This window comes from Coffea arabica, chromosome 6e (assembly GCF_036785885.1).
Source record: "Coffea arabica cultivar ET-39 chromosome 6e, Coffea Arabica ET-39 HiFi, whole genome shotgun sequence".
In the NCBI taxonomy this organism is placed as follows: domain Eukaryota; kingdom Viridiplantae; phylum Streptophyta; class Magnoliopsida; order Gentianales; family Rubiaceae; genus Coffea; species Coffea arabica.
The window spans coordinates 4,012,376-4,026,573 of record NC_092321.1 but is presented as its reverse complement, the minus strand read 5'-3'; the positions used below and the strand labels follow the sequence as shown (position 1 = coordinate 4,026,573).

The following is a 14,198-nucleotide window of genomic DNA, read 5'->3' as shown; positions in this document are numbered from 1 at the left end:
CGAAATAAATTAAATGTAAAATGCTAGAAAAATAGAGTTGAGAGTGGGAAGATTTGTGAAGGTTTGTTGCTAAAAATCCCTTCTCAAATTTATATAGATATAGATATCCACCACTTGAAACCTATTTGAATGGAAAGTTTGGAAGCCTAGGTGTATGTGTGCGTGAATGTATGTACATAAAATGATTAGTTGAATGGGCATAAAATTTTGTCATGGATCCCATAATCTTTTGCAATAAGTCTAACAATATATTTGGACAGAGTATTATTTGATATGTTAAATACTGTAACATTTTTTATGATACGATATATGTGAAATAAAATATGAATTTAAAAAATATGTGTATAATTCAAGCAAAATATTATTTAGAAAAGATTAGCTATCCAAACACGAAGATAGGTCAAATTCGATGAATTATTATACTAGCATTTTTTTTTGAAAATTATATAGAGTTTCTATTCGCATTATCTTCTTATTTGAAAATTTTTTGCAGGTATAGTACACCCAAATAGAGAAGAAGATAAGTTTTGAAATAGAATTACCAGAATAGTGTTATTAGATAAATGTACGCGATGATTTTCTAAAGTTAAAAAGAGGCATTAATGAAGTCACATTTGACTTCGTTGATGTCAAAACACCCCACTCGCCTCTTAGCGCGCGAATTTTAAATGCTACGCAACAGAAGGGAAAAAATGGAGGGAACTCCAAATGCGGGAAAGCGGCAAATTGCCAAACGCGCAAAACCCTCACTTCTTTTTCTTAACCTGTTTCCGTCTCACAAACAAATAGATAAACGAACTGAGGGATCGAGAATTGCCGAACCAAATTGCACCCAGCAAAGCAAACAAGCCTAGATCTCTCCAAGTCATCATTTCAGGCCTCGATACAGTTCACCATAACCATTCCAGCCTCCGCTCAAACGGGTTAGTCATGTATCTGTATACGTATAGTCTACGGACCTCTGAATCTGTTGTTATTTTGGTTTGAATCGATTAGATTTAAGTATTCAAGCTTTCATTTCATCCGTCATATCAGTTCTGAACTTAGATCGGAATCGGGAAGTCGTTCGCATATTTGTGTATGTTTTAGAAGTTTGTGTTTGGGATCGAATTCGGTTGGAGATTGAAAGTCGTAATTGCAAATTTTTTGGTGGGGCACTTCTATCCGAGTTCTACTGCCATAAGATCTGTGACCGCCTTTTTTCTTTTGCAGTTTTTATCTGGGCCTCCGTAGGCATTTCTGGGCACCTCAGTTCATCTTGAAGCTGCAGAAACTTCCTGGCTTCTTCCCAGATTCCCAACAAAAAGGCGAAAGAGCTGCTTGGTAAGTGTCTTTAACTAACTCTCCCTATTTACATACTTCGCTTATTTTTCTCCTCCTTTCGCTACTCCTGTCCTGTGAGTTAAATTATATTCAAGTCTAAAACGTGAGGACCGCCTATCCCTGTTTTGAGTAGTATATGTCCGGTCATGGTAGCAGTCATTGAATTTTGGTCGGTGGAGGGGATCTCTGAGAAACTTTTCCACTTTTGCTCTCTCTATCCTCAGTTTACCCTCAATACGCATACTAACTTTTTGGCCTCTTTTTACTCCACTTTCCGTCTGGTTTGTTTCTCGCATTTGCTAAGGTTTCACGGGGCTTAGCTGGATAGATTACCTGACAGTTTGTTCCAGAGCTGATTAACTCCTTTTTTGTTCCTTCAACTGAATCAGTCTCTGATCTTACTTTCATCCAACGATTTTGTTTTGATTTTGCTTCCACTTAACTGCAACTAACTATTCATCGCTTGTTGTGGAAATAAAGTAGTCCAAGGGCAAGTGTCTGAATCCGTTCCATACCTGTCAAGGCTTGAGAATTTAGAGTTGTTAAACGGCTGCACATCTAATTATTTTCATGGGGAGAAAACATGTCAAAGTCCGCAACAATCTCTATTTTTAGAACTGACAACAACAATTAGAAATTTATAGTCCTGTCAGTTTCCGAAGCGTTAACTGGCGATATACTTCTGCTAGCTTGGCGCTGGGGTTTGCTAATCAGACCCGACCAAACTAAGCTCATCTTTTCATCTGTATACCTCATTGCTGCTCAAAATTCAATCTAATACTCCCAGCAAAACTATCCATAAAAAGCTTCCAAATCATGTAGCGTTTCTGGAGATCTATTGGTCTTACCACACTTTTAAAATGCCATCCCATATCCAACAAAATTTGAGACAATTTTCCAAAAAGGAAAAAACGACAATTATAAAGAAACGAGGTGGTAATGTAAAGAAACATGACCTAATTTCGCTGACCGGCCTCTTTTCCATTAAGTTAATTGACTCTATACAACAAAAGTTTAACGATCACATTATGCTAAAACATGCCGAATCCCTTGTGATTGCCTTTATACAAAACTTGCTGACTATTGTTTACTTCTTTCAAAATCCAAGTCCTCTAGTTTGGTGCCATGTCACCAAATATTATAGAATGCAGCAATGGTGAGGGATCAATGGCTTAACTTTCATCTGTCCTTCCTCTTTTCTTAGTCAACTTGCTGGCTGGGAAGTGTAGTCTAGCAACAAGTGGTCGAGGCGCTCGTGTCTTCTTGTCAAATCCCCTCAAGCACACGAACCCTAGCAAACACAGAGGTTACATTAAGCAACTGGAAAAGGAAGCGATATAACCGTTGCCAATAGGGATAGCATGCTAGAAACGCATTATACTTTCTAAGATGGAGTATTTCTAAAGGAAATAGGTTGTGAAATTATGTATTTTGGTCTTCTAACACATTCATTGTCGTATGGTTCCATACTTTGTGGATTGTTTCCTTGATTGAGAGCATCATATTGATCCTGTTAATACACATTGGTCAATGAATGAGAATCACAGCTAGCAAGACCAGAATTTTCTTTACAAAATATGACATTTATCATGTCTGGTACTTTCTGGCCCAACCATAGATAGTTTTCTCTTGTCCGCCTTCTAGCAGCAAGGTTGGTTTTGCACGCCAAGCACTTCTTTCCTACGAGTCTAAACTACATTTTTGTTGAGCAGGTCTAAGAATTAAACTTTCCTTGTTAAATAAGTACCTTAATGATGTATAAATAAGAACTAGTAGAATTTGAAGTCCAAAATCTGTCTGTCAATAGGAGTCAATACATATGAGAACTGTGTTTAAGAGGATAAAGTTACCTTTTAAGAAATGAAGCAAAGTGTTTAAATAAGATGCTATTATGTTGTTGAACCTCGCTTGAACTGCTCATTTCAGGATATGATAGCTAGTAGCAAGCATCTAATTTCGGAAGAAACAAAGTTGTACTAAATTTTGCAAGTAATTTCCTTGTGCATGCTACATAATGCTACAAAATTAGTTACCAAAATTCAAATGAAGCTGCTGAATTAACTGCAAAAAGTGTTTGATTTCTTTTTTTTTTTGTTACCTCTCCAGAAGCAGTATTGAATTTCCTCCTGTGACAGTCCTAATAAACAAGAAAACAAAAAATGTCATGTACTCCAGGAACTACCTTGGATGAAGTAGGAACTAGTTATTAACTAAAACGATGAATGAACTCTACTATTACTTACCTTTAAATATGGTAGGTATGGATGTTCCAAAGTAAACTGTTCGTCTACGCAAATTCCACAACCAATTTCTTGGCACATCAATTGGGTTAAGGCTAGATTCGTGGTCCGCAAACACCTGCAGTTAGTGAGTTCCTTTTGAGGCTTTTGTTCATAGAATCTATAAGATTTCACTGTTGCTGGACTTGTGTACCTCATTAACTTGGAAGTATGTGCCATTAAGCGGAAAGCTTCCTCTCATAGCTGTTCGACATGGTATCTGTGCACAGGGGTCATCATAAATTAGGAATTACACTGTTATGAAGTAAGAGGCACAAAAAGGATGCGTCCTCACCAGTAGTGTGCCTCGAACAGTTTGGGAGTTTGCTTCACGTATGCTGTTGCACGAAAAGCATGTTTCCCGATCACATAGTTTGCCAGATTCTTGGAAGCTGCATGATCTTTCTGGTGGCTGAATAGAGTCTATAGTTTCACCTGATATTGAGAGGTTTTCCCATTTACACTTAAAAAACTATTGATGAGTAGACACACACACGGGTATAAGATTCATATATTCATTCCATAATATACATCAAAAAGTCATTGATCAGTATGTTTCAAGCCCTCTGCTAAGGGTTTCTGTTGTTTCAATTTCATCATGTTAGCTTACCTGGTGTCCATATGGCGAGAAGGTATGACGATGGATCATCTGGTTCTCGTTGGTCAAACTGGATTTTGATACAGTAAGATGGTTAGAAAGTTCAGTTGCACATGGTAGGCAGGAACTATATGTCAAATGAGAAGCAGATGTAACACTAACCCCTTTCAGCAGTGGATGCGCATCAGGAAGCTCGTAGCTGTTAAATTGGTAGATAGTTAGGCATGTAGCAGCTATTCATTATACTGTCATCTTTTAAGACAAGAAGTTGTGCTTTGTACATGCTTTGCAAGTCTATACATGTCTTTACTCTTTAGTTAATGAATTGCAGGCATATGTTTGTAGCTAAGCTTGAATGAACTTACACGTAATGCTCTGTCCTTAATCGGCTTATGTTCTTAAGTTTAGTCGTGGGGATTGAAGCAGCTTCTGGAGTTAAAACCACTAATGCCTTTGACATTTCACTCTCTGAAGTTAAAACAACATTCTTTTGAATGTAGTTCAACAGATTCTGATTCAACTCCTCAATATTGAGTTTAATGGTAGGAATCTCATCAGCATCTTCATCTTCATGGAATGCGTCCTCAATGTCAAGCTCTGGTATTTGTGTATGTTCTAGCTGTGGGCTTGCTGGCTGTTCGATGATAGGCTCTGGTGTTGCAGGCTCTTCAATGATAGGACCGCAGGTTCCAACTTGAGAACCAGATTCCAATTGTTGACTAGTTTGAGGTAGAGGCAGTTGCAGGTGATTTATGTTTTCTTCTGGATTTGTATTGGGTTCTCTGTATTGTGCTGCAGTAATGATGCTTTTATCCTCTGGTGCTGGGAGGGCAAGCCTAGCACTGCATGTAACATATTTTATACGTATAATGAAACTACCATTTTTATGTGGGAATCTCTGGTTGTCTAAATCAATGTCTGCTGTTTTTCATTATCGCCTTTGAGCTTATTTGTAGTTAAGATGGGTAAGTTAAAGAAAAACTTAAACCTAATTAAGACTAAAGCCAGAAGCTATCTCTGAGACACAAAGGCCAAATAACTTAAGAATTAAAGAACAACCTCTAGGTAGATACTTGTTAACCAAAGGTACCTTACGAGTAAAATCTTCCAATAAGCTACTTTCTCAACTCACCTGCTTCAGATTTGAAAAAAAAAAGACCCTTCTGATTTTGCTATAGATAGCTTGTAAGTGATTCCTCTTTAGTTTTTACTACCAGTAACTTGAATAGAAGTTTCCATGTACATGAATGAAGGCAGAATAAAGGCCTTTGCCAAGAGGTTGAAAAGTGGAAAGGCATTTTATTAATTTTTGATGCCTTAACTACAACCTAGTTGGTTAAATTGGATATACCTTGCAAAGGCACTTGCAAAATGCCTGCATTCTCCTCGCATGGGGCACGAATTGCAATTTGGTTTGCTTTTTGTGCAAAAAACCTGGGAAATAATGGAGAAGTCTTCAGCTTTAATTTAAAAATGAGTTAGGGGAAAGAACGTCCTAATTGAATGGCATACCTTTCCAAATGTTATCATTTGATAATGCAGCTCATACCTACAATTTGTAAGCATCTTAAGTCAGCAAATCATAGGGACTCATTGCTATTTGATATAACTATGGAAGAAACAAAGTTTACAAGGTTCGTTGATCAAGCTTGCAGAGCCTTGGCCATAAAAACTTTTGGATTGACTCCAGCACAGGGTACCTGTACAACAGCAACAGTAACACTAATATCTGAGATGAAACAAGAATAGTTTATTGAGACTCCAAAACTCACAGTTCTAGAAGGTGCAACTGAAGTGACTCAGGAAGTGGCTGAAGTGGTACCCAGCCCAGTCTTACAGCAATACGTCCAACATTTGTATCCACCTAATCGAAGTAAATCCAACATGAGTTCTTCTAAGTAAATCCTTTCTGACCATTCTAAATATTTTGGTTCAAGTATTAATCTTACTGGGAAAGCAAGATGGTGAAGTGTCAAAAGCCTCACACATTCTACACTTTTTAGACCCAAACCCTTTACACTTAATAGGTAGTCTCTGCACAATAAATATGATACAAGGTTGTTAGGCTTACTGTCATTGCAAAACTTTTTATGCACTGGCATCAGAAGCCATTTGATACACTTACTTGACCCTATCTGGTGGGACATCCCGCAGCCATTCCAGATCAATGCTTCCATGATCTGTGACAAGCCTGTTTAGGAAGTCCTGCATGATTCGATATCATTAGCTGACAGTGATGATTAGTGGCTGAGAGACTAAAATCCATAATTATGCTAGAATTAGAACATATACTTGGATTCTCTTAGCTAACATATTGTTCATTCCCCTTTCTTTGATGGTCTCAGCGATGTCCTCAACTTCTGCACATCTCACCGCTTCCCAGTCCACTGAGTCCATTGTATTGGCTGTCCTCTCTCTCTTTTCACCATTAGAGAGTGCCTGTATTCTTAAACTATCCCAATCAATGGCATCCTTTTTCTCTTTTCCATTTCTTCCCCTTTTGGCATTGGATATACTAGGGCTCACCTCATCAATTTTCTCCACAATTGTATTGCAGTCATTCAGATTCAAATGAACAGCCTTCTGATTTCTAGTTATTTGGGTTTTTCCTGAGACATCCAAAATACATTCTGAAGAACTTAGAGGATTTGAAACTTGCCCAACTCTGCAGTTATTCTCTTGCTTTTGAACTTCTGACACAAGTTCAGTCTCTTGATCTTCAATTGGCCTTTGATGGTTGTTAGGAGAGTTGGAGTCAGAATTTTCAATTGAAAACTTCTGTAATTCTTCGAAACTAATAGCAATTGTATTCTGACATGGAACTCCTGCTGAAGATTCTGCTGATCCAATTTGTTCGGTTACAAAAAGCTCATTTTCTTTGTAGGCATCACTGAATCTGTTATCTTCTGACTGATCAAAGTTCCTGAGCTCTCCAAATCCTGAATTCACGCCTATGTGCAGGCTCAAATTAGTATGCAGATGGATATCTTTTAAACAATTTATGATAATTGATTTCTTACTGCAAGAGTTACAGGCCATACCTTCTGATTTGGTTGGCATGCCGAGACTTGATGACCTCTTTCTGCTTCCTTCATTATAAACTCCATGCAACATTGTTGTTCCTGCCATCTGTAACAGTTTTACAAAAGAGCCACAAGTACCATCAGCTGGTTCAGCTTCGGAGGAACTTTGTGAGTATGACTCAGCCTTGTTTATAGTCTCCACAGAGCTGTGAGAGGAAATTACAGAATTCTGAGAAGAAATTACATCAAGTTCTCTGCTATCTCCATTAAAGCTTGCCAGTCTTTGATCATCCTGAGATTTTAAGCTGCTAATGTCTGGTTCATTATACAGTTTTGGACTACATTCTGAAGAATCTGAAGAGACGGATCTTAAAATTTTTGTTGCTTTGGTGCCTTCAGATGTATCTCCAGAGGAATCCCTGGTACTGGTTACTTCTTCATTGCACTCCTTGTCACATAGAGTGACGGAATCCTGGAGGCAAGCAAGTTGACTTGAAACCTTTTTGTGCCATTTAATTGTATCATCTGGATCTATTATTACTTGTCCCTCAGTTGTCTGTTGTTCACATGGTCGTGTATGATAGTGATTGCTCTTCGATTTGAGGGGGAATCTAGCAGCCATTGAGATGAAGGCAGAACTGCAGCAATGAACACAAACTAAAGTTGTTTTTGCAGGCACTCAAGCTACTATGATCTTTTGTGAGGAGGGTGGAAATTTAGAAATCAACTCACCTAGAAAGGTGATCAGACACATTCTGTGTAAGGAAGACTCCAACTACAGAGTCTACTACCGATCCCTTCCATGGGGTGAAGCGTCTGTCTCCTGTGGAAGAAAAAAATAACACACTCCTATTACATATTTGAGATGGCAAACACAATTTTTCTGCCTGAATCATGTAACCGTGTAGGAAGAGGATACTTTTTTGGAGTATCCGACACCAACTTTTGCTATGTGAGATGCATTGCACTTCAACCTTTCATGGAAGGTTCACATACACTGTTCCATCTGCCCAGAGTTTCCTTCAGTCAGTTATTTCTCCAACATATTTACAGTCATGCCATTCCATTAAACTATTAGAAATTTTTAGGCAGTCGATTTGGTATTTTCTGAAATGCTTGACTTTCTTGTGTCCATCATTTACGGTTAAAAGATTTCTTAATTTCTTTTGCCAAAATGATATTCTTGAAAAGCAGAAATAGAATGAAAATGTTTCATACCAAGAAAGCAATTTACTAATTGATTTCTCTTTTTGGTTGGCGAGCACTGATTTTTGTTCTTCTATATACAGGTATAATGTAAATTGTAATAGACTTCTTTGCTGTGTTCTGTCATGTAAATTTGAGCTATATGACACGCAATCGCCAGAATCTTTTGGCTTCTTGCTCCAGAGCACGTGCTACAAGGTTCGAGTTCCATATTTAAGGAGGATGTACCAACAAGTCCTGAGTTACATGCTATCTTCTTTTAAGATACTATCTTCTTTTAAGACAGCACTGAGATTTTCTTAGTCCCATGTAGATCAACTTCTTAATAACGTCTATGCACATTAAGAGATGTATACTACTGCAAAATTAAATTATGAGCCTACATACCCTGGACTAGATGCATCCTGGCAATAAATGAGTTTGCTCTTCCACGGAATACTGCCCGTTCACCTGCCCACCATTGTGCCTTCTGCTGATCTGTTCCATCAATGCCGTCATTGTTTATGTCTTCCAGCAAAAGCTTCCACACTCTATTTGTCTCCTCATCAAGGTCAACTTTAGGCCGTGGCCGGCGCTTCCTAATTTGAGAAGACGAACCATCATAAGGTACAACAGATCCATTACTTTGATAAAGAACAATAGAATTCTGCAATGGATAGTCCACTTGGTATGTGACTAGTGCGTTCTGTTCTTGGTTGAACAATCTGTTGTGTTCCTTTTGTATATCAAGGCAGTTAAACTGCTCAATGATGGCATCAATTGTTGAAGATTTATTTTTCCACAATTTAGTTGAAGACCCTGCATCATATGCACCAAGTAAGAAAATTTTCTGATAATTTCATTGTTACTGGTAATTAGATATAAAAGAGTAATATATACATACCCATTGACTTTTTTGCAAATTTCTGATGATCATAGGTATTTGAAAAGGAAGAATTTGAAGCAACAGAGTTTCTCTTTGACCGCTTCTTTGTTGTCATTCTTGGCCGATTGTGAGCAACCAGAGCATCCATGCATGTGTGCGGTCCTTTTAAAACTCCAGAACTCAGCATTCCTCTGCTGGAAGTAGGAAACTGCCCCCAAATTTCATGCAGAGAAGCAAAATCTCGAACCCGAATGGGGCCTTTAGATCTTTTCTTCGTCAATCTTTCTGCACTTCTCAAGATTGGAAGGCAAACGAAAGGGTTCTGTTCATGTTGGGTACCATCAGCTGCTGCTGCTGCTGCCGTTGGGATACTATTAGCATCAGAATGAGCAGCAGACATCATGAAATCAGTTCCTGATGTGAAATTGTATATCTGAGAATCATTGGAAGGGCATAGACTATCCCGACCATCATTGTCATAGGTACTGGATTTTGGCAGAATGCTTGAAGTTGCTGATTTATGCGAATTTTCTGTCCTCTTTTTCTTGAAAATTGTTGGAAACTGCATGCTTGGAGTTCCTTGACAGTTGTAGCCATATGGTGGAAAGAGCTCTTGGCATGCCTGCAATGAATTGTAATGGGCCCCGGTAGCATTTATCCTGCGAGATTCTGACTCGTCACTTCTAAAAGATCGCTGGCTCTTTGATTTCCTTGATTGTGTTTCTTGGGTCAAGCATGCACTGCTGCTGCAGCTGGAAGTACTCCCTGTCACACACCTAGCGTCAGATGACAATGTCCCAAAATTGCTTGCCTCTTTGTCATGAGTTACATCTGAGAAAACTATTTGACATTTCCCTCTCGTACATCCATTTTGATTGCTTGTGCAATAAGTTGTATCTCCAGAGGGTTGACTTTCGTTGACAAAAAGGTAGCCTTGGAATGCATGATCTATGGTTTGTGTGAGGTCATAAGCAATGCCTATTTCAGTCTTTTCAACTGTCACTTCCATTCCCTGTCCAAGCTTCATGGTTGATCTTGATTGATCCTCTGGAATGGAAGCCTGTGAATGTGACTTTGCATCAGCATCTAAAGGGGGCTGTGCCACTTCCATTTCCTGTCCTAGCTTCATGGTTGATCTTGATTGATCCTCTGGAATCGAAGCCTGTGAATGTGACTTAGCATCAACGTCTAAAGGGGGCTGTGTGGACCTTTCATCTGGACCTCGGCCTTCAGAGTTGAAATTTAGTGACTTCTTGCAGGAGCTTCGTGTTACTCGAACTGACATTGTGTCATTTCTGGTAGTACACCCCACTTCCAAGGGAGTGGTGGATTCTTCAACCCCTTTTCTTCTGACATACTTCCTCTTACTTTTTGGCACATTCTCCGAACTAGAAGGCTTTGCTTCTAAATCTGTTCCATCGGTTTTGCCTTCCAAAGGAGTATCCACAGGCTTGCCGACTGCACTTCTCCTAACATATTTCCTCTTGGGTGTTGCTTCTAGATCTGTTCCATTGGTTTTGCCTTCCAAAGGACTATCCACTGGTTTGCCGACTGTACTTTTCCTAACATATTTCCTCTTGGGTTTTGCAATTTCCTGATGGCCAGTAGGCTTTGGTGTTCCCCGATTGCGATTGCGCTTCGTATTAGGTTGACCTTCAACAACCACTTTAGGTCTGTGCTTTCTCCTCCTTGGCTTCTGCAGTGGTGTCTTGGTCAGATCAGTCTGCTGTTCACTGCCTACTTCAGGCTTGAAATTCTCCCCTATTACAGTGGAGATGGTAGCCCAAGATTGATTCTCAACCAGCACTGACTGATTGTTTTGGAGCTCATGCAATTCAGGTGTCATCATAACTTCATTCTGCATTCTTGTTTCTTTTGCTGCTGCTGCAGAGTTGGACACTTTCCGTCCATCTGTTCTCCTCGTCGGATCAGGTGTGACAGGCTCAAATTGGGATGAGACAAGTGTAGTTGATGCATCAGCAATTGTTCTTGGTGGAGAATTCAGATCAAAGCAGAGCCTGGAAGAAATTACATTTTCACCTGCAAAGGAAAATTCATTAACAGGATTGAGGTAAGCATTGCCAGGATTATTCTTGGAGTTTATTTATGTTCCATCATGATAGGCAGAATCCTGCTTTCTTGATGCGAAGCATGTAAACAGACAGAATAAAGAACAATGTTTGGTGCGTGTACATATAGAAACTGAGGTTGGCGGGATGCAACAAGGGCTTTGCAATGATAAGCGTGCATAAGATAAACTCTAGCACAAAGCTATGTAAGGTATGTGGCTTTCTTCGCCAAGTCTAGTTTCACCACTCTGGCTATTTAGTTATATTACTCATTTGTAGGAAATATTTACGGGATTTATATTTTCTTAATACAGCTATGAGCTGGGAGACATTAACAACGTAGCTTTTTTAGTATTTGTGTGAACAAATAGTCAATTCTGTAGCAAGTTACCTCCTCAAAGCATACTTTGACCCACCATTCTCTTATTGGTTTGAAATCCCTTGGCAACTTTCTGCCATGATTGACAGGGTAACTTTTCTATGATAGAAGTAATAGGTAGCAATAAATAAGGCAACTAGACTCACAATGGGGTGTCTTAGGATTATTCTGAGAACTCGAATCCAGGCCTTGGTTTTCCAGTGAAGAACTCGTGGATATTTCTGGCAGCTGGGTAAACTGAATGCAACATGACATGTTTTCAGCATTCAAATCAGTAATTTTACTCGCTTCCTCAGCAGCTTTGGCAGTGCCCGCAGCATCTGCGAGTGCCATCAATTCTTGAAAAGAAACGTTGCCCCACTTGTCTGTCTCCAAGGACAACTCCTGAAAAAATTTGAGTGGGACTTCATGCAGCCGTGATTCTGCTGCCGATGTTGCATCCAAACCATCGGAGTTTCTGGCTACAGCCACATAATTGTTTTCTCCACAACATGTGGCTACACTATGGACTTTGATTTCTTGCTGAAATTTGATTGATTTTCCTGCCTTTCTACATCCATCTGATGCATTTCCCTCACATGGCAGGGATTGTTGGGACCAATTTGCTTGCAATGGTTGTCGTTCTTGCGTCTCTGTGTAGATTGGCTGAGCTTCCAAACCAGGCTTCGCAGGGGTGGAAGGAATCCAAGAATTCTCAATTTGAGGGCCTTTGACAATCACAGTAGAGTTCTCTACCGTTGCTTCCATTCTGCAAGAGCAAAGCCCGGTAATTTCTTAATTTGTCAACACTTTGTTGTCAGTAAATTCTATTTCACTCACTTTGTTTGCAGAAAATGCTAAATAAATAACTTGCGCGTAGGTTTGCAGAAGTTAGGTGGTCTTTCACCACGCTTAAAATGTCTTCCTGCTAAAATATTTCAAACCCCATAGAAAAAATGTAAAACAAAAGGTAAAAAAAGTTTCTGAGAAGCAGAAATTAACATGCAGACCATGTTTTTACAGACACTTCCATATCTTACACAACAGCATCCTTTAAATTGTGAAACTCTGGAATTAACCCAAAAATGTGATCTTCTTTTTTTTCTCTCAATGTGGAGAAATTTGAACATGTAATTAATGTAATTCTGATAAAAAATTTTAAAATCAATTGACCATAGCAGATCAGAGTGAGAATTAGCTCAGATGAGTGAAATGTTTTAACCAAAGCAGCAAAAGCAATTTACTTGGAAGAATGCCACTTTGAAATGCCATTTTCACCTCAGCATACGGTAAAAGTCACATAACTGAAGAAAGTGGAAGAAATACAATCAACTCTTGGAAGCAGACTAACCAGAGACCTTAGTCGTCGCCGGAGATCTCACACAGGGTAGCGGACGGCGGAAGGAAACGGTGAAGCATATAGAGAGAGTGTTTGTTTTTTAGAGACGAAAAATTCCAAACACATGAGCCAGAGAGCTTTTTATAAATAGACTGGACTGAGCCCAGCTGAATTGCTTACTTCTTTTGCCGGTAAAACACGTATAATTCATTAAAAACTTGAGATTTCCATTATGTTATTAATAAATTATCCCATAAATGACAAGTCCGATACTCTAACTAATTCCCTCTTCAATTTGCATAAAAGAAGTCATTAACTGCACATAGAAGGCTATACTGGTAAATTGAGTTCCTCCAACAGTGGAACCGGCGGGTGAAGCGGCTTCACCTCGCCTAAACACGTGATTAAACTAATAAAACAGAGTTTCCCCACCTAAGCTTTGAAGATTATAAACAAATTTTTTTAAAAAATAAAACAGAAAAGAAAAAAAGAAAACGCCAGCGCTCGAGAGGGGCGTTATCGACGCCGTTTATGTATTTTACATTAGGTTGATCTCACCCGCCCTGTTAAGTGACGCTGTTAGTGGTCCCTTTGTTAGTGGCGTACTCCTGCACGTTTTCCCACACAGAGAGTTTGGGATGCACACTGATTTTTTACTGCGTTCGGTGCTGTGAATTGATGAGCCACGTCAGACGGTGCTGGGCTTTGATTACGTACGCGTAACCGGTATTGGGGTGGGGTTAGCGTCTGAGGTTTATCAGTAGTCGTTAGTTGATCGTTTGGGATGACTTGATAGATGGGAGCGAGTCAGCGGTTTCATGGGATTTCTATTCAAAAATCGGTTATTCATCGAACATGGAGGGAAACAGGATCTTTTGCGCCCAACTACGGCTATGGTGGTATTCTGTGGGTCCTATATCGCTCGATTCATATTTTATGATTCGTCGTGTTAAATTATTCAATTAGTATTATCATCGTTGTTGTTACTGTTATAGCAACTATTTCATTTTGACGGGAACAAACATATGAATTGCATGTGACTAATGCAACTAAACAAATAGTAAAAAATAAAATAAAATCAAAATTTAGAGTTCATTTGAATTGTTACTTTTTAGAGTTTTTATATAAAAAAAAAGAT

General features: G+C 39.1%; 1 protein-coding gene and 1 long non-coding RNA gene across 9 annotated transcripts; one reads left to right on the top strand and one right to left on the bottom strand.

Moving 5' to 3' along the window:
• Positions 1–734: 734 nt before the first annotated feature.
• LOC140009354 (uncharacterized) lies at positions 735–5,095 on the top strand. Its single transcript, XR_011816751.1, has 2 exons — positions 735–923; positions 1,213–5,095. It is a non-coding gene; the product is annotated as an uncharacterized lncRNA (long non-coding RNA).
• Positions 2,276–13,216, bottom strand: LOC113695230 (DNA glycosylase/AP lyase ROS1). 8 transcript variants are annotated; one of them, XM_027214252.2, is made up of 21 exons: positions 13,080–13,216; positions 11,889–12,490; positions 9,313–11,334; positions 8,817–9,227; positions 7,956–8,046; positions 7,242–7,861; positions 6,493–7,151; positions 6,326–6,405; positions 6,150–6,234; positions 5,973–6,064; positions 5,832–5,900; positions 5,713–5,749; positions 5,552–5,634; positions 4,566–5,042; positions 4,363–4,399; positions 4,213–4,270; positions 3,898–4,037; positions 3,757–3,822; positions 3,567–3,681; positions 3,422–3,460; positions 2,276–2,614 (listed from the first exon to the last, which is right to left on the bottom strand). In XM_027214252.2, the coding sequence occupies exons 2-21, from the start codon at positions 12,487–12,489 to the stop codon at positions 2,496–2,498; spliced, it is 5,901 nt and encodes a 1,966-aa protein (XP_027070053.1). In that variant the 5' UTR covers position 12,490; positions 13,080–13,216; the 3' UTR covers positions 2,276–2,495. The 8 variants fall into 8 exon arrangements, with proteins under 8 accessions (XP_027070053.1, XP_071910665.1, XP_027070051.1 ...); XM_072054564.1 differs by having other exon boundaries at positions 6,493–7,139; XM_027214250.2 differs by having other exon boundaries at positions 13,073–13,209.
• Positions 13,217–14,198: the final 982 nt, after the last annotated feature.